Raw genomic sequence first — 21,059 nt, forward strand, 5'->3', positions numbered from 1 at the left:
TCCTGCCAAAGGCTGCAGTTTGTTTGTGGATGGACAGACCGTGCCCAGGGAGTGAGGTGAAGAAAGGGACTGGCCACATATAGTCCTGCTCCAAAAGGGCAGCCACGACAAACTTTTGGCTGAGTATCCTTAAAAGCCACGCAATAAACACTCCAGAAGAGATGGAGAGTTGAGAATAGAAGTTTTTAATGGCACTAATAAGACCCAGGGAGACAGGTGACATCATCCTGTAGGTCCACCAGTGAAAAAAAGTGTAAGAGAGGGAGAATTATTCCACCAAATTAACCGTCTAATTAATTCATTTATTTGTCAAGTAGTCAGAGAGACGGGGGTCCAACTGACCATAACAATTTCACAGCAGTCACTGATGTAGCTCGTGTCTGTCAGATAGCTTAATATGTGTGCATACTGACATCTGGGGATGACTAACTGAATGGGAGTGAGTTATCAAGCTGTCTGCGCTGTGTGATTTCAGCCCTGCTCTGATTTCCTCATCATCAGCCAACATCCATGTCACCATCAGGTAGAAAAGCAGCGATCACTGGGCTGCACAGAGGAGGAGAAAGCAATCAATAGCTGACTTCAGGGGGCAGAGCTGGGCCAGCCATCACAGAGCTTATAATCAGGCTTGGTGAATACGACCCTCTGGGACAACGCATACGGCGCGAGATTCATCGACATGGACTCAGCTCGTCAGTCATGCTGTCAAATCTGCCTGATCTTGCACTGCATTAGTCTTTTATACGACACCATATATTATCCCTTTTAAGACATTTACTGTAGCAACTGAAGTTAAGCATTGGCCCTATGAGTTGAAAAGTGCCGGCGAGCCTCCTGTAGGGTAAAAACTGACAAGGATTTCCTAATTCCCACCGTGTCCCTGTTTGCCTTTTCCCAGTAAAGCACAATACTGCTGCTGTGATGACAGCTATTAGGACTCTGCGGAGGACAAAACAGTTAAGAGTGCTTGATTTAAGTACTCACAGCTTTTCCAGGGCAGCCAAGCCATAGAAGGAGCCATTCCTCAGCAGGGAGATCTTGTTGTTACTCAGGTTTCTGTTTAGGGGCAAAAGATACATGCGAGAGAAGACAAAGTGATCAGACAGAGCAAGAGAGCAAAGGTACATTTGTAAATATCACAAAGAAAAAGCTGGGGGAAACTACTTATTCAAATGGCTGATAAATTGTTTATCCTCTGACTGTCAATATGTTGGCAAGAGATAAGGATTTAGGTCTGATGAGATTGCAGCTGTAAATTAGTCATCCAGGCCACGTTTCTTTTCTTGTTTATTGCCGTTTGTGTTTAAGATGGGTAATGATCCAAGGCGCAGCCGTCCTCCACTCCTCCATGTCAAAATATCAGTGTAATGGAAGAGCTTGAAGAAACGCTGCTTCAGCACAATTCAATCATCCGCTGCACACATCCCACCAAAACAAATCAATGAAATGCACCACAGGGATCTTTAAGTGATGAATTAATATTCAAAAGAGATGCAGTGCCTCCATTTTGATTATTTCTGTGGCAGCCGTCACTGCCTTTCCTTTTTTCACTCTCTTATTCTTCTTCTTCTTTTTTGGATAAATTATGGCTGTGCTGAATATAAAATGAGAAACTATGTTTCACTGAGTGATGCATTAGTCTGGCAAAAAAAACAGAAAAATAGGGCTCACCGCCAGGTGCAAACGCATATACACAATCTTGTCAAATCATTCAACACTTTGGGCCCTGAACTTTAGATTTTCCTCATGGCAGAGCAATAATACAAGATTACAATCACAGTTCTCTAAGTGCATCACACCTCGAACTCCTACTCTTAAATTAACTGACCTGCCACTGCAAAGGTAAACCCAGATTGAGGATGTCCACCTGTTGAATGTTGTATGATGACAAAACTTTAAAGGAAAGCACACACACTATACATTTAGGTGTTTTGTTACCACAGAAAATAAAAAACACTGTGACTAATTAAACCATACAAAGTCTGTGTCATCTGCTCTCACAACTAATAACTTGCGCTATCTTTGTCCAGTTTAACCCAACCACACTGACTCATAATCACCTCATAGCAAGAAACAAAATGGAACACGGTGACGCAACAGCAGGTAGTGCAACAAACAGTGGTTGGTGTCCAAGGGATGCAATACTTTCTAGCAAAGTTAAGGCATGTTTTAGTTGTTTCATGCAAGATATTCCTTTCTGTGATGTCACTCGAGTGTGAAGCAGCTGTTGTGGGAGGCAAATGTAAGTTGACAGCAGCCGACCATCGACTGGATCAACTGGAGGGATGCGGCAGGGTGGAACCTAATTGGTGTTGAGAAATATGCGCGACACAGGAGATTTCATTACTCACAATCAGCCGCCAAGTGTATAGAAGGGCTCAGACTCCAGCATAACAGCCATCCAAATCATATACAACATGCTTAGTGTTGTAGAAGCGCCAATAAACCAAAAAGTCTCTCCTCCTCGGTAAAAGTAAGTTATTAGTGAGGTGCCTGGCTGGAGTAGATGCCCTGCAAAGTTTAGCATCCACAGATCCAGGAAGATCAATTTTCAACACTATCAGCAAACTAGAAAAGTACTCTTACTCTGCTGAACTTTGGCACTGTGTTTCTGACATGCACTGTCTGTCAAAGTTTACCAGGGCTAACACTGCTGGTGTTAAATGTGTGCTTGGCTTGCACGCCGTATCATAAGCTGGATGTGCTCTGGTGATTAAATTAACTAACTAAACTCACTGATTCACAGCAAAAGCAATTACATCAAACAAAGTAGTGGAGCATCACTACAGTCAGATGGAGTGCAAGTGTGGATAGGAAATTATACATTCACTAAACGGTAGCTGCACTAATTAATTTACGAGTTAAAGTAATATTTTGTTAACGCATTAAAACCTTCGCAGCTCCCAGTATTTCCATTTTTTGGTTTTCGGTGAAAATGCGATAACAAGGGATTGCCTCTCAATTTGCCATCTCACTGAACATTTCTGCAAAGACAGCTTAGTGCGACAATGTATTTGTTTATTTATTTATTTTACTTTAAAGTTGTAACAATCAATACATTATACGGATAACTAAAACTAACATGGATGGGGGTATTGACTCACATCCTCACCATTTCCACAGAATATGGAAAATTAAGCCAGCAAAAAATGCCATAAACTGCATATAGGGGACATGTTTAAAGTACCTCAGTGTAGGCTCTAGAGGGTTATATTGACAAGTATAGACTCATCTGACTCATGAATATGTTAACGAGAATTTTTTGTTTGTTTTCCTTTTCCTAGAAAAAAAGCCATTTATATCAACAGAGAGCATCCTCAGAGTCTGCCATGTTGCACAGCGGGGTTTCTACACTAGCCCGGAACAGACAAACCAAACACCTTTTGCATTCATAGTGGCCATTCAAGTTTCTCCAACAGTACATCTTTGCAGGGTGAGGGCGAGATGAGGGGTTTTCAGTTTGTTGCAATCCAAAGGTTAAGCAGTATTTCACTAAATCCGGCAGATTGCTCCTTCAAATTGCGTTAAAGCTAAAAGCTGTTCCTGATTCAGGGCATGTCCACAACCCAATAGATCCGGACTGTGTCTGTGTTGACTGGATATGAGCTGCATTCATCTTTTCAAAGAAGCACTGAGATGCTCTGCATCAAACAGCAAACATAAGTATTGATTTAGGCCCTTTTTACACCGGTCAAAAAAAACAACTTATGCTTAAGCGTCAGCATCCTAGCCCAAAACAAACAGCAAAAACCCAAAGCAAAATTTAGGGTGAAGCATTTGTAACAGCTCATAAATCTCTTTAGGATAGAAGAAGCTAGTTTGGACTCAGACTGCATTACACCCCTTTTTAACTGAACAAAGTGCGTTATTCAGCAAAGCGAAAGCCAGTATTTCGCTCACTCCAAAAGACGTCAAACTGTTTCGGGGCAACAAACAGCTTATTGTGCTCTTTGCAGGCAGTGGAGGACACAAACGCAAGACCAGGCCAGGTACAATCCAAAAAGATATTTATTAAACTTAAAAGCGAGGTTCATTTGACCTCTAAACTAGGACTCAAACCCAAAATAATCAGTTGACAAGGCAAACTTTACGAATAGTGGCTTGAAAGAGGCTGAATCCCGTATGAAAGTAGTGGTCAAAAGAAAAAAAATCAGAAGCTGAAAATCAAAAGCACACATAAGGCATAAACCAGGAACAAGTAGCGCTCACTCACTAGAAAATGCAAGTCATAAGTAATGTAGACAATCTGGCTAAACTGAGGACTGTAAATACTGAGTGAGTAATGACTGATTGCTAACAGGTGTGTGTGGTGGGAGTAGAGCAGGGTAATCAGCAGAACAACATTAATACACTGCAATGTCTTCACATAGCAAGTACAACTGGGAGAAAAAGAAAGAACACCATCTTTCCACCTTACCAAGTCCTAAACCGAGGTGCAGTACAACCTCAGGTAACCTCAGCAACACACGACACATTACACAGCATCGCTTTTTTTAACAAACATTACGCCAAAAAGCAGCAGGAGAGTGTGACGAACTATATAAACCCTTACTGCTTCCATAAGAATTAAGAGGGTGAGCACCAGCCAAGTGGCTGCTCTCAGCAGAACATTGGTTACAGTGAGCATGGCTAGAAAAGCAGACGTTTTAGGAACTTTGTTGGTCTGGAGTATTCAGGTGTGTGTTTACACAGTGTCAAGGAAAAACTACATCAGCAAAGATCTTTGAGAAGCACTTTCTACTTGTTGTTCATTTCCAGACTATTTGGAGTCTATTCTACAATGAGAAGGACTAATTATACAAGTGGAAAACAGTCGTCAATCTTCCCAGGAGTGGACTTCCCAGCAAGTTAGTCCCAAAGCAATGATCAGAGAAACTGCAAAATAGTCATGAGATACAAATCTCCGACTCTATAAACTCTATAGTTCATGACAGTACAATTAGAAAAAGACTAAATAAATCTGGTTTGTTTGGAAGAGTTGCAGGAGAAAGCCTCTTCTCTAAAAACAACAAAAAAAAGTTGCATCTGAACACAAGATTTCTGCAACAATGTCCTTTGGAAAGAAGAGACCAAAGTGGAGCTGTTTAGCCAAACTGTACAGGGTCGCATTTGGAAAAAGCCAAACTAAATTTTTGATTCCTTACAATCAATTTCTTCACGTCGATTCTCGTGATGGTATCACAATTCAAGGAAGTAGCTGTAGAAGAACTAATACTTGATTAATCTTAGTGTAATTGATAGATATCCCTTAGTTTGTCTTCACAGAAACACACATGCACACAGTTCCTTGGAGAGCTGTAAGCTATGGTACTGGGCGAGTGTCTGATGATATATATAATGCTTATTCTACAGTTTCGATTCACATCATTTCAAACACACGATAGATGGTGATTGTGGATTTTATATCTACTAAAATATTGATTGATCCAGACAGCTCTTAAATCACTTACTGTAGGGCTGCTCTCTGCCTGTGATTCTGTGCATATGTGCATGTGATCAGCTTTCCTTTAGCACCCCTTTGTATGTGTCATGTAACATATCTCCTGTCAGCAAATGACCGCCCCAAGTTCCCAACCCCACCTCGCACCTGGACACACACGCCAGCTTTGCACAAGGTCAGACTGTTCTCTCAATCCTCCGCCATCTTCTTTTTAACAAGCTGGATTATGGGAATGACTGGCCAGGTTTCAAGAGAGAGGCGTAATTGGAATCTGACGCTATTCTCCTCTGTGACAACAGAGTTCTTGTTATGGCTGAAGGCAATGTATACTCAGTTTAACCTCAAGATTAAGCAGTGGGAACCCACAATGAATTGTGCTGATGAGACTAACAGAGACGGATTGCATTCAGTGAAAATGTGAAGGTGAAGATTTACACTGCACTAAAAAGAGATAAATATTTGGCCCTTTTAGTCACAAGAATGCAGAAAAAACCAAGAAGAAATATTGATGTCTAAATAACGTGTACATTTTTGAGTATTTTATCATTTACATGGACAATCTTGCTTATACATACTCTCTGGGGAAAGTGCCCTTTCCTCACTGGACTGATAACAGTTGTTTTGGCAGGGAAAGCAGGGATAGAGACAGGAAGTCCCCTCTCCAGGCCAGGATAGACACAAACTTGTGTCAGCAAATTCTGGTCAACATCTAAGATTGTATTTACATTGAAGCCCTTCCTGAAAGCAAAAAGCCATGAATATGAAGCCTTTCTCATTTATTTTTTATAGAGACTCATGGTTGGAAAATCAGCCAAGAAAAAATAACTTTTCCCAGGCCAGAGAGCCACCAGAGAGTGACTTCATCACGTTATTTAACCATCTCTTCCAATACACGTCTGCACCTCCCTCTTTTATTGACAGTGTTGAGTTTTTGCAGAGGTCAACAGTGCAAGGAGAGGTTTTTTTCCCCACAGATCACAGTGTCTTAATATCACCGTTCTAGATTGCAAAAATCATTTTAAACAGCAGTTGAACACTCCTTCCAAACACAGAATAGCATTTATGTGATTTATAAATGCTCTTTCAAGAGGAATCTATGGGTAATAAAACCCTCCTCGGCATATGTAAAAGTAGATGCAAATGCGTAACTTACTAACTATAAGTGTAACATAAATTCTGTATAACATATTCAAACATAAACAGCAGATGACAGTGAGAGTATCACTGAGCTCATGTTCTTGCACTGCTGCTTTAACTTCGCATTCCATTTTTTTAATGTTCTTTCTCATGCTTGCTCTGGATTTTTAAACGTAGCGATCACAATATTTTACTTAATCTGGTTGGTCTCCATAAGTCCGCCCACAGCCCATGAAGTAAGCAGTTCTTTGTTCTGGACCAGCAAAGAGTCGGTGCTAGTGAAGAACCAGTTTTTAGGTGCTGGAACCAGAGCTGTGGCTCTCAAAACAGAAAGAGCTGGCTAAAAGTTAGGCTCTGGCTCTGAACCAGCACTGGAACTGCCTTGGTGGAAAAGCCCTCTAAGAGGCATAGCATGCCTGTAATAGATAGTAGCATGAGATGAGGCTTTTTACTAAGTCCCCCTATCTGGTTGATGCTACTGGGCCTATAAAGGTTTTTATTGCCCAACACCCAACACTTCTCGCCGATCAACAACAAATTTCTGCTAAATAATGTTATGGTCTTCTACTTGCCACCAAAACAGCTCTGACCTGGTTATGATTGGACTCCACAAGGTCCCTGAATGTGTCCTTTTGCATCAGGGAGAAAGAAATAGTGTGAGGGAGAGATATCGTAGGTCCTTCCTTCCTACTGCTGTCAAACTGCTTAACAATCACTCAAGTACTGTGAAATAAGATCAGATGTGCAATAATTAATGTGCAATAACCACTATTACACTGTGCAAGTCACTAGCCCATGTACAACTGCTAGCATTGCTGACACTATCTCCTGTTGTTCATGTTTCAGAAATATGTAATAATGAATTATACTGTCAAAAGAGGCTACTGCCATCATGGATCCCTTTGGCATTAGGGGTGTATATGGTTTGCAACACTATTTAGAGAAGTCCAGGTAACTGGAACAAAATACAACTTTCAGTCTTATTCACATTTGGTTTTTGGAGTTTTCATATTCCTTTTTTTGCACGTATATCACTTTCCAAATAGAATATAAGGAATCATACTTTGCTTTAATTGTAAATTAATAATCATGCTATTTCATTATTCAAAAGCCTTGATTATTATTACTGCTGTTATATCCCGACACCCGTAGTATGAAAATACACTTACAGCCACAATGCAGCAGTTAAGCCAAGTACAGACACACACCATAATGCTAATGTGAAACTGACCTTAAGTTAAGAAGAACCATAGAGGTTTCAGTTGATACCGACTGTGGATTCAACACAAAAGGCAATATTTTTCTTCACACCTTGCTTGAACCACCAGTTGCCAGCACTATAAAAGTTATTAATTCAACTTCCATGAAGCGAGATCCAGAAGCTTGACTTGCCTTCCATTGCAAGTTATAGTTTCTGTTTGACAATAACTGCTTTGACAGGTACTTGAATTTATATGCCAGTTCATTATAAGATTTAGATGTAGACATTTAGGGAGCCAAAAGCAACTGTGTGCATGGATTTGTAGTGTTGTTGTTTCAGACATCAATATTCTACTGTTATTCCTGACAGTTTGGATTCATCCTGACACAAAGCTCTCTGAAAACCGCTGATATAAGCCAGCATGCAGTCATCTGGACAGGATGAGAAGAAGTCTGGAAAGCTGAACGGGTCAATTTAACAATATTTCACACAGTGAATTACTGAAAAATATCTAAATCCCATATAATGGTTTCACTTTCTGAGGCCAAGTAGGGATTATTCTTTTCATTTCCAAATCAAACACATCAAACTGTGAACAACTGTCGCCAATCTGAGGCCACATACGGGTAGTGTGATAGAATGAAGATAGTCGTCACTGAGATCCTTGGACGGCGAAGCTGTCGCTGTGTTTTGTCTCCCCTACGTTCCCCACTTTCCTCTGTGGACAGACCTACCACTCAGGGACAGGCAGCTTCTGTTTGTGCAAACTCAAGCGTGTTCAGTGGTATGTGTGTGTGCGTGTGTGTCTGCAGGCCAACCCCTGCATGCCTATCTCAGGCCTCTGCGTAACATCCAGGAAATCACAGGAAAAACAGAAATTGAACATTATGTAAACAGCCCATGACAAACTTCTGGAGGAGCCATCCAGCTGTCTATTTACATTAGCAATTATGTTCCCTGTAGATAAGCTGCTTTCAATGAGAGAGGAGTACACACACACACACTATTGTGTCTGTGGGCTGCAGCAAACGCTCTATGTAATAGCTATACTATATAAAATATTGCACTTTCACAAAACTCCTTAATTGTATTTTTCTGTCATTTTGATATTTTGTTGATTTCCTCAAAACTTCTGCATAACAGTGATTGTCATTACATTCTATTAACTGAATGATCAGTTATAGGAAAATCTATTTAAAACCATATTAATGCCATTGTCATGCTTTCATTTTCCACCTCTCTTGGTTTTATTCTGGACTGCTGAAACTCTTCAGAATTGGAAATGTTGGTTGGATATAACTAAAAAGAACTCGTCCAATATGCCATTTTCAATATTTCATGACATCTTAGATACAAAGGCATGAACCAATTAATCTGTAATGAATACAATCTTTCGCCATTGCTCTGGATTCCATTACTCCAAAGCTGAGGTTTGCTGCAGTCTTTGGCTTGGAGGCTCAGATTGATGCTAATGATATTCATATCAATTCTATCTAAAAAAAAAGTTCTGGTTTTCATTCTCCCTCTTCTTCCACAGCTGGGACATTTTCTGTAAGGCCCAACTAAAAAGTCACTGTCCTAGAAACCAGCCTGGCCGCCATGCACCAGAGACATTCAACCACAGTATATTATTATAAGAGAACAGACACAGAAATAGCTCACACACATGCCATATACTGGATCAACCATACGGAGCAGTGCAGTCATTTTCAAAATGTAAACTATCATAAACGATTTAGGACCTCTGGTTTCAAGGTTTCAAGCCACTTCTCTTGAAGAGTCAAACCGAGTGTTATTTTTAAAGATCAAGGTACACCAACCATATACTTGCTTTCAAACCTTGCACATACAGCCCGCCCGGTTGTCACAGAAATGAAACGCATGCTTTTTTCGTATTCTAAGCCAAGGGACAGGAGAATTCCACATGGCAGCACACCAGCAAACTCAGACTTTACACAACCTCCTGATTTTAAGGTTAACAATAAACATGGAGACAGCAAAGGAGGTCGGTATTGGGTTGATGTTAAGATCATGGCAGAAAAAGCAACCCATCACATTTCCCCCACACTGCCTCCACTGCGCATCTCTACATTTTGTTTTGTTTTTTAAATCCTAAAGACATACACAACAGATGATTCATACAGCTGTAGGATATGTGAGACAGAAAACGTAAAAGCACAAAAGTCGTTTTAATGGCATGTAAATTTATACACTTAAAGTACACGGAAATAATGTATTTCTAGTGTTAAAGTTAAAGATAAAAAGGACACTGCTTCAGGGGTTACCACAGATGTTTGGATGGTTAAAGTAAAGGAAATTCATATTTTCACTCAATCTTTGTTCCACAATGAGTTGCACTGTACACACTATTTGTTTATCATCAATGTCAGTTGGATCAAACAATCTCTGATCATCTCCTGAGTCTGAGTCTGTCAGGAGTTGCGTCACATTTGTTTGAAAAGTTCTAGACGGATCGCAAAGATTGAAAAGATTATTCCTAATTTGACCGGCTAACTTTTGAGCCACAGCTGATCAGCAGCAGGATATAATGTCCAGCCAGCGTGCACGCAGCGAACTGCAGCAAAACAATCAATCTTCATTTCGCAAAACAAAGACCAAAAGAAAAAAAACTTTCTGAAAAAAAAAATCATTTCAGATTCGTGTAGTTAAGCTAGTTTACTGTGTATCTGTTTGTTCTGTCAGCATGTCTCACTAATTCTCCAAACTGAGAGTGCTCTGACTGCTGTCTCCTGCAGGTAAGAGACCAGCCAATCACTGTGCTGCTCGACTGCTGACAAAAAAATCTACTCGACTCAGTTTATTGATATAAATTCGATATACAGAAAAATTCAAAAAGCTCAATTCAAGTCCAAATAATACAACTAAATATAAACAGAATAATTATAACCAAATAATGTATTCCAATGCAATTTCATACAGCCCGATTCAGTACAACTGTATTTAGAAAAATGCCAATTTGAAAAAAAGCTGAGTAGTTTAAGTTGACTATCACAGGAGCTTTAAAACACCCTATCAAGCCCACATGAACATATTTTGCAAGGTTTCTGCAAAACTCTGCACCAGAAAGCCAAGCACACAAATAGCCACATAGCATCAATGAGTTGTACTAAGTTGGAAACTTATGGAAAAGGTGAAGGGATTATTTTGAGTGACAAATTAATGAGCTGGCACACACGGAGGCTTTTATAAATATACACAAAAACTGAAACATCGTGACTCCCTGACTCGCACACGCCGGCAGAGATATGCACAAAGACCCGCGCAAAGCGCTAATAAAGGGCTGCCAGGGCTCCTGTGAGACAGACAAGAGAGCTATAGCGCTCCCCACTGAGATCACACGCCGCAACAGAAGCAGCACCCTTCAGGGTTTTAATCAGCGTGTTTTACAGCGAGTCACACCCAGGGAGAAGACAACATGCTTCTAAACTGGCTTCCCCTGCTCCCTCATATTTATGACTTTCGAAGCAACTTTGGTATTTACTCAGCAGTCTAGCAGCACAGTGAAGTATCTGAGGCGAACACTGTATTTATCTTTACCTAATATTTCTACATGCGAAGTCTGGCTTTCGACACATTCTTGGGTTTTCAAACACAATTTATAGACATAGCTTTCCCACAGCGGTCATGACCTCCAGATCTCTGAATATTTATCTTTTTTTTTGCAGGGAAATTGATCTGCTTTTTCTCTTTTTATAAAGCCACATGAATGATGGCTTTTTGGGGAATCTCGCGACGCATTTGCAATGTTCATTGGAAGAAACATTACTCGATAAATCAGTCGCTAATCGTTCGGAAGGCGAGTAGCAAACCTCTGCCATCACTGCTCGTTAACACACAGTTAACACAGGGGCAGACGTTCCTGGCTTTAGTTATCGCAGAGGGAAAAGTTATCTAAAAGTATTCCATCCTCTTGAGCTTACATGACTGATATTGGGGAGTGCACTCATCTAAGGATGAAGCTTTTACTTTTTTCAAACCATCAGTTTTGTCAGAGAAAAGCGAATGTCAGAGAAAGAGAAGCAAATGGAATGAAAGAGAATGACAGATTGGAAAGACTCCTCTCATCTCGACAGGAGATTCAACGTTTCTATCAGGGTCATTTTGGTCATGTCTCCGTAGATGAACAACCAGCTCTCTGTTTACACGTGTGTCATATCCATTAATGCGTTTTACATTCGAATGTCTTGATCTGCAGCGCGCTCACACGGTTTGTCAGTGAGATAATGCACAGGAGTATATACATGGACTGTGTGCGCAATGAAATATTCATGCATAAGTACTCAGAACTCTGAAGAGCAGAAACAGCACCTTGGCAGAAGAGAAAAAAGCCCCCAGGGAATAACTGAGGGAGAACAACAGAGTTGGAGTGAATAAGAGAGGAGCGGTGGAAAGAATACAGAGAAATGTATTCATGGCCATATAAAAAAAAAATAAGATGGTGTGACATTCTATATTTGTTCAGAGTAAACAACGATCAATATCAACCCATGGCTCCCTTGATCATTCTGTTCATGTTATCTCAAGCTTTCCATTTACAGTACAGCAGCACATTATACAACATCCACCAGTCCAATCTTATAGTCACCTTATCAGGGTTTTTCTCTCCATGTTCTTGGAAAAGGAAGGAGCCAGCTATGGCCCTATCCTGATCACTTCCCCCAGACACCTCACAAACACAGTCTGTTTCTGAAAGGATGATAATGATGATCACAAAGGCCCAGAGAGGAGGATACTTCAGATTTGGCCGTGACCTAAAACCCAGACGCTCTCTTTTTTCTCTCTCCCATGAACAGGAGGACAATTCAGGCCATTGATGATCTTGGCATCAAAGAGCAATCACAAATCAAGACTATTGTTTTTAGCAGCTAAAACGGCTGTAAACCAGAAATAATACAGTTCATTAAAGAAAAACACTGCCTTATGATGCTTTTTTTTTCTCCAGTTATTTTTATTAGTTCTGAAGTGACGTCTTGGTGTTGCCAAATTAAATTCTGAGTCCAATTGCTTCGTTTTGCTGGTGTGGCTTGTGGTACAAAGTTGTTCATCTTTTTCAAACTGCCAGAGAAACCATGTATCTGCTGCCACCCACTACTGCATTAACATCAACAGTCATCTGTGTGAACCCTGCCTTGTGGATTAAGCATTTTGTTGTGATAGGTTAGGATCAGGGACTGAACATTTCCCTGGTGCAGAATAAACCAAACGTGCGTGTGTGTGTGTGCGTGTGTGTGTGTGTGTGTAGCAAGCCATTTTAACCACCTGATTTAAAATTGGAGCTGCAAAGTTAAAGGTGAACTAAATGCTTGGATCTTAGAGATAGACTTGAAGAGTACAGCCATGTTACTTGGATGAAAAACTGACATTACTGATGAAGTACTGCTCTGATGGAAAAAGTCAGCATCCATACCACCTAATCACGTGAAGGACAGGCTCATTTAAAAAACATTTGTATAAATATATTCACTTATTGAAAGTGACATTAAGTTAGTTTGGGTCAATTTCAAACTAAACATAACAATTAGAATTGGTCAAAGAAATTAGTGCAATGTCCAAAATGTCCAGTCTCCATTAAATAATGTTCCAGTTTCATAGCTGAGCTCAAATCCTGATATTACCATATGTCTACTATCAATACATTATCGATTTTCATCCTTTTAACATCACAAAATCCCAATTATCGTGAATACTGGTATATCGTGTTACCTACTAATTTGTACTAGAGTAAATGACAGGATTTGAATAAGACTTAAAACTCTTTATTGGCATGAGCTCCTTGCACACTGCTTCAGCGTGTTACAAACATTTCAGAAAGTTAATTGAAACCCCAACAAATGTGACTACAATCAGTATGTAAGTCATGTACAGTCAAACAACATGAAAATGCTGTTTAACCCAGGGCATATCAGCTCAGTCAAAGGAGGAACAACAGCAGCAGTTGCACAGACTTCATACATTTTTGCTTATGTAAGCGTGTTTTGGATTCAGTTTCCAACAGTGCAGACGCTGAGAAGCACAGGTAAAACATGCTGTGATCATCTCAATTAGCCTATGTCTCAATTATCAGATGATACAGTATTTCACCAAAAACTAGCCATCCTCGCTTTCCCATCTGCATTTCTCTCTCTCTCTCCAGTCCTCTTGTGGCTCTTTTGGCTGCCTTGCTGTTCCAAGTCTGTCTCCCATCTTCAGTGTATTCCCTTGTCTCCTAAGCTATCTGCCCTCCTACATCTCAGGACGAGCGATGTGTCCTCCTGTTAGAGCATTGCCCGAGACAGGTGTCGGCTACAATCTCAGCGGCTGCTCTCTGCTGGGAGACGCTGCCTGTGCTACTCAGCATTGCTGCAACGCCTCCGAAAGATAGGTTCCAAGGTCAACAGTGCTGTCAGGCCGAGCTCCAAACTCCTCAGCTCCCACCCCCACCCACCCGCCTACCATAGACGATAAAGAACCCAGGCACAGGTGTTAATCAAGGGCGCTGTGCTGCATGAAGAGATACTGATACACTTTTGCATACAGTTCATTTCCATCTCTCTTATTTATGTTAATGTTCTTTCATTTGCTCTTTTAAATTGTTTTCTTTGGCACCAACAGGGTGCTGCAATATTGCAAGCATTTGTTCCTCATACATTTTATAGTTGCAATAATAAAAAAGAAAAGCAACATATCCCAATCTGTGCCTTTAATCAGAGCTGGTATTTGGCTCTAGGTTAGCACACTCAAAAGTGACACATCTGTGCTTAAGTTGTTATTGAGAACCAGGCTCCACACGGCTCACACTGTCTATGTAAGTGGAGAGATTGTAAGAAAATTAGTGAGTGCACGCGGGGGGAGACATTTTTGGGGATTTGTTAGCAGTCTACAGGGGGAGATCGGCATGTACATGCTTCCCTTGATATATCTGTTTATTTGCACAGCACATCTAAACAAAAGAGCGAGCAGGGAGGCCACTTCAGCCCGACAAAGGTCACATTTCCTAACGCAGGAAAACTGCTTCCTGGCCAGCTAGAGAGCATTGCTGTCGGATTCTGTTGACCACAGCACTGGGTAAGATGCAGACCCATATATGCTGGTCTCATCATGACACACAGGACACATGCAAGATGCCTCAAATATCTCAAGTAAACTGAAATAACCAAGATGCTTCAAGCTGCAGCTAGCTGGTTTGCTTATTCGAAAATAATTTTAAAGAATCTGCATTAATTATCCATGACGACCACCTTTATAAAGAAAGCTTTTTTTAGTACCTGCAGGCAACAAAACTCAGTTTCAGACATCTTTTTAAAATAAAACAAAGCCTTTAACCATTCTCCTTTTTAAAGGAACAAATGCAGCCCATTCTAACACAGAAGCAAACACCACTCCAAAGAAATTGCAGTAACCAAAGTGCTACCATTAATCAACTGCGCTTGTAGTTCAGAATGAGTGGTAGTGCAATAACTTGTCAAGGGCCTTTACATTTAGCATTCACTTTTACACTCCAAAGACAGGGCTCAAGTTTCCAAGAATAAAGCAGCTATTAATCTAGTCAATCTGCACACCTGCAGAGAAAAAGAGGGGACAAAGTTATCTGTCTTTGAGTGTTTGAAGAGCTTTTTCATGTACGAGAGGCACAAATGAATTCTAAACGAGGTCTCTCAAAGTCATTCTGTATGTGCAGAATCTACGTTTGAATAACTTTGAATACAATGCAAATATTTCCCCTAAAGAGTAGATGGGGAGAGGCAAAAGATTTATGCACATGAGGTAAGTGTAACAACACAAGATTTAAATGTAGGCTGTGGTTGTAAAAGTTAGCTCTGGGGTAACTGAAAGTCAAAAAGCTAAAGTGGTGATGTTTCTTTTAGCTCATGTTGAATTTGATGGTAGCAACATGTCTCAGAAAAGCTGCAACAGGAGCAACAAAAAGCTGAAAAATCACTGCATGGGTTTCCGGAACACTTCCACTCTCATCGTCTGTGAGCACACTTCCCCGTGTCATCCTCAAATGCAGGTTAAAACTCAGTCATGCAAAGAAGAAGCCATAAGTGAACACGATCCAGAAACGCTGCCAGAGGACCGAGGACTGTTGAGCAGCTATAATCCTACGTCAAACAAGAATGGAACAACATTCCACTCCCAAAGCTGGACCAGAAACTGGTCTCCTCAGTTCCCAGATGTTTACAGGCTGTTGTTAAAAGACGACGGAATGCAACGCAGTGGTAAACATGGCCCTGTCTCAACGCTGTTCAAAATGAGCTGGAATCAAAGCGTAAATCCAACAGCAATAAAATAACTATACGTTCCCTACTATAGTTGCATAAGTATTACAAATACAAAACTACTGTTAATGAGAATAAATTACAGGTCTGGATAGTTGTGGATAGAAAACTGGTGAACATAAAGTGAATAAATATGGAACTAACACACAAGGGAATGAATGGAGAGCATTTTAAAACTAAAACATCTCAACCAAATTGTGTCTTGTGTGTTTTCTGTCTTATCTCTTCATATTTCTACTGTTTTCAAATCTCTGACACTACCTGATAAAAATAAGATCTAATTATTTCCTCGTCTTTTGTTGCCGATTGCAGTAAATATGAGGCTGTTTTTGGTTAATCAACAGATCCAAATAATCCGTCATCAAAGCTTCTAATGGCTTTTTCTTCTCCAGTTAATGATTCAATCAATCTTTAACTGTCAACCGTGCAACAAAGCTGTACCAAATGAGTGTCAGTAAAGCTGCTTTTTATTTTTATTTTATTTTCTACAGACGAGTGGGGGGCTGCTGTAGCTCAGGAGGAAGATTTGACTTCGCCCGGGCCACATGTCGACGCGTCCTTAGGCAAGACACCGAACCCCACGTTGCCTACCAATGCATCCATCGGTGTGTGAATGTGTGTGAATGCAGTTGGAAGCACTGTGTAGCTGTATGGACTAAGGCGTGCTGGATGAGTGTGTGAGTGAATTGCTGAACAAGTACAGTCCATTTACCATTTACAACCATTTCAGATTGCACTTTTATGTCTTCTTGAATTAGATTTAATCTGATGTCTGTATCCACTGGACTCAAATAAGAGAGACTTTCAACTACATAAACATCCAAAAGTGATCCCAAAAAAAACTGTTCGGCAGTGACAAGGCTGCAGATGTGTCTGCGATCACTTTCTGTTTTCTGGCCTTGTGGAATAATCGTCCACGGCTTTGATTGTCTAAAAATAGCATGTAATCACCCCAATTAATAAACCAGTCTCTCCCTAAACAATAAAAGAAAATAGGTCATCTTCTGTTTTCTATTCTCTCTGCTAAGCTGACAGCAAGTTGTAATTATCATTGTAAAAATGTGCGATATATACATATATACAAATACATTTATACATTATATAAATGTATATTATCTTTACTTCCTCTGTGCTCTTTTGACTTTTATCTATTTTTAGCTACCTTTTCTAAGGTTTTATTACTATTACTGTCAGAAATTAGTGTATAATAGAGTTAAGTGCTTTAAAAATAAAGCTAAAAGAGCCCATCTGGGAGTTCAAATACCATATGCGATTCTCCTAATGATGTTTTGTGTAACTTTTCTCTAAGACGTACGCAACAGGCTACATTATACATATTACTAAAATTACAGGATAAATGGCTCGCTGGTATATGGTGTCAAACCTTTAGGGTTTGATTTCAAACATGTAATACTCTTGCCCATGCAGTCAGATCCCTTAAACTGTAATTTGAAATTCTCCAGGGGGTCCATCAGAGCACTTCAAGGGCTCCATTGTAAAATTCTATCCTCTATAAATATTTGAAATAAAATGATCTTCTCACCTCTCACCATCATTATTATGATTATCATTATTAGACTGCAGACTAGTTCTGGTACGTGCGTTCATATTAGATGTGAGTCACCCATCCACCCCCTCATCACCACAGCTCGTGCGCAGGATGTCAGTGACATTTAACTCGCGGTGGGTCCTACTTACAGGGACACTGTTCTGTTGGGTAAGAAGTTGGGCGGCAGGGTGTCCATCAGGTCCGCGTCATCACACACAACCCTGACACGGACGTGCTGCCTGCTCAGCTCCTTGGACCTCTCGGCAGAGCAGTGACAGCTGTCAACGATCAGGTCCGGACAGTTTCTGCTACTCAGGCTCGCCTCCCACAGCAGGGCTGTGAAACAAAGTAAACGTAGAGCTCTCATCATGGCCTCGCGCAGTTTTAAAAATACACGCTTCTTTCAAGTTATGTCATCCCAGTTTCTATGGCAAGTCGGGACCATATCTCACATGGCGATCCAATAAACCAAGGCGTATAGGCGAGCTCGAGCTCTAAACATCAGGCGGAGGGCTCTGAATTTAGTGCGCTGCTTTTGCCACTAAAACCACGAGTGAAGTTCATCATCACAAGTGTGAGCCGCTGTATCCCTGCCATGTTCTGTTAACTCCCTCAAACTGTCCTCCGCCGTGCTGCGCGCGTCAGGAAAACTTCCAATGGCTCAACTTCGAAGGTTCGAACAACTTTAAACTTGCGACACGTCAGGATGAATCGGCCAATCATAATTCCCTTCACAGTCCACTTAAAGTGCTTCCCCATCCGAGCTACTGCGCGCGGAGTTATCATTCACTGTCATCGTGCACTTTGAGCGCCCTTGGACTTGTTGCGCATGTGGTGTCCAGAAAGTCCCTCCCCGCCGAGTCCACACAGGCTTTGGTGTATACTCCACTTTTGAAACTTTTCAGAGCTGCACGAGGCCAGATACACACACTTGATGACATGTGAAATCACTAAATTATACTTTGGAAGGCTTTTCTTTTTCTCTCTCTCTTTCAGCTGTTATTTTACCCAGAGGGAAACCCAGAGAAAGGAGGAGTGAAACCAAACTGTTATTGAATTTAAGTTATTTTCGCCATGTCCAAGTCCCTGAGACCCATGATTTTTTTCAAACACAAACGATAAGACTGTGTGGTGAAAGCGTTTGTTTAAGTGTCTGTAGTTCACAGCTGAAAAATAACTTTGTATCAGTTTCCCATGGCCTGTAACAAAGTGAAAAAATGTAAAACTCCTAAAGTGCTTCCCAGCTACAGTAATGTGCAAAAGTTTTGAGCCACCCTTCATTCCTTTACATATTACCAGGATAATGGGAAATAACAGCAGTGATTTATTCAAACACATGCAAACGGAAACAAAAGCAGAGTTTATACTATTCTAATGTGTTTGGTAAGGAATTGTTTTCCAGGGTTCTTGAAGAGGTCAAACTACTACCTACTCCCGTTAAGACATAAAACATTTATTTGCATTCAAAATTGTTTGCTTGACATCCCAAAACTCTTCTTTGGATGTTGGCTGGCTTTTGTTCTGTTCTCTTGAGGTCTGGGCTCTGAGGAGGATTCATCCCTCCATATGACCTGTTGCCACTGATTTTCCGTCCACATCGTGTGTCATTTGGCATAGCTCAGCCTTTTCTCCCTGTTTCCCGTCATTAAGAATGACTTCTTGACAGCCACCTCTCAATAGAGACCATTACTGATGAGGCTTCAGTGAACAGTAGACAGATCAGCGGAAGGCCCAGCTGCATCTCTCAGGTCCTGTGTCAGGTGTTTGATACATTTTTTCCTCTTTCTTGAGGACGTTACTTTCAGATACTTTTCATTTGATATAGATAGTTTTTTAGGCATGACACTTTTTCTTTTGTCCTCCACTTGTCCAGTTTACTCAAAATGTAAAGGACACACTCCACACCATGCTGAGATATGCCAAGTGGCATCACCAAAAATACTTTTTTATGCATGTCAAACTGTGCTATTTTCGGTGTTATTCATAGTTGCAGCTAAATAAATAGGAATAAATTATATGTCTTTGTGACAGGCTGCTTATAAGAAAGTACTTAAAGTTACAACTTAAAATAGTTTCTTTGCAAACTTGTTGTGTGTTTAACTTTTGAGTTAGATGCCTTATTTTTCAATTCAATTACTGAATTATTCAGAGGTCGTGTTAAGTCGCTTGACAAGCAAACAACACATCCCTTTGAAAATGGCGAGGTACAAGGTCTGGGTTGAAAATGAGTTTTGAAAAAAAAAAAGCAGCCGATGTCCAAAGAAAAACTTTGAAAGACCTTCAAAAAGCCTGGAGAACTTTAGCTCAAGACCACATTAAAAGATTAGCAGAAAATCTGGCTGTAAAAAAATTGAGTGGTGGCTCGAGACTTTTAAACTGGACTGTATATTTGAGGGATGTACTTTTGTTATATCCTCAAACAGTTAGACTAACATTTCTGAAAACACTTTTTTTTGGATTTCACTTTCCTTCAGCGTGTAAAAATCTAACATGGTTTTTTTTCTCAGTACAGCCCTGGTGTTGATGCACTCACTTCCATATTGCATGGCTTTGATTTGCTGTAATGTGTTTCTGCTAGTATCATTGGACACTTTACAAGAAAAGGACACGCTTGTAAATCTGACTTTCATTTCAGGGAATGAACATAATATAAATGACTAATATGAGCTGGCAAAAGACCAGCTTGATATAGTAACACAGTATTTGACCCCTGAAGATGATGAATGATGTTTTTTTTCTTTATAGCTAGATAAAATACTTTTGCTGGTTTTATGGTCTTGCTTTGCCATGGAAAAAAAATGTGACTTGAGAATGAATGTGTCTGCCTGCGAAATTAGCAGCGCTTTAGCTCTCAACAACTCTATTCATCAAACGCCAGTCCAGTATGTGTTACTTGATGTCTCCTAACACAGAAAACAAACAATTCTTGCTGATAATAGTCCCATAATCCTACAGTTTGTGCCAGAGGATGGAGAGTTTGCACATCCCGCACAATGTATCCAGTGATATCCATCTTGTCTGTTGATGGTGGATCATCTGTGGAAAGGGTTTGGCCCCTCGGAAGACAAGCTGAGACAGCTGGGTGGTTGGGCTCCCCGGGGTTAGGGTGAGGTGCTTCCCTTCCACACAAGTCCTCCCTCATTATCCACATTGTGTCCGACACAGGCCCAAGAGCACAAAGCAGGGTTTGAAGCCTCTCCCACTGACCCCTCAAGCAGCCCGTGTTTCCTATTCTTCTGTCTGACAGTTAAACATAGACTCCCTTCTGTCTATATAACAGACTACACAGGGCAGGACACATCCCTCCCCTCTGTTTATCCACATATGGAGGCCTTATTGTGCTCCCATGACGCTCCCTCCGACTGTCAGTCATGCTTGTTTACACAGATGTATATTTACCTTGTACCTTGTAAGTGCAGAGGAGGATCGTCCAGCCAGCTGACCCCTGGGAAG

At 40.7% G+C, this 21,059-nt stretch overlaps 1 protein-coding gene across 1 annotated transcript in view; it reads right to left on the reverse strand.

Annotated features, from left to right (window-relative positions):
* LOC140313362 (adhesion G protein-coupled receptor A3) overlaps positions 1 to 18,350 on the reverse strand; it is a 156,467-nt gene extending 138,117 nt beyond the window's left edge. The window contains exons 1-2 of the mRNA XM_072391437.1: positions 17,756 to 18,350; positions 985 to 1,056 (exon numbers count right to left, since the gene is read on the reverse strand). Coding sequence (XP_072247538.1) covers positions 985 to 1,056; positions 17,756 to 17,976 — 293 coding nt within the window. The 5' untranslated portion in view covers positions 17,977 to 18,350. The remainder of the gene's footprint in view (positions 1 to 984; positions 1,057 to 17,755) is intronic.
* Positions 18,351 to 21,059: the final 2,709 nt, after the last annotated feature.

The sequence above is a fragment of the Leuresthes tenuis genome, unplaced genomic scaffold (assembly GCF_036924035.1).
Source record: "Leuresthes tenuis unplaced genomic scaffold, fLeuTen1.0.hap1 SCAF_8, whole genome shotgun sequence".
NCBI classification, from domain to species: Eukaryota; Metazoa; Chordata; class Actinopteri; order Atheriniformes; family Atherinopsidae; genus Leuresthes; species Leuresthes tenuis.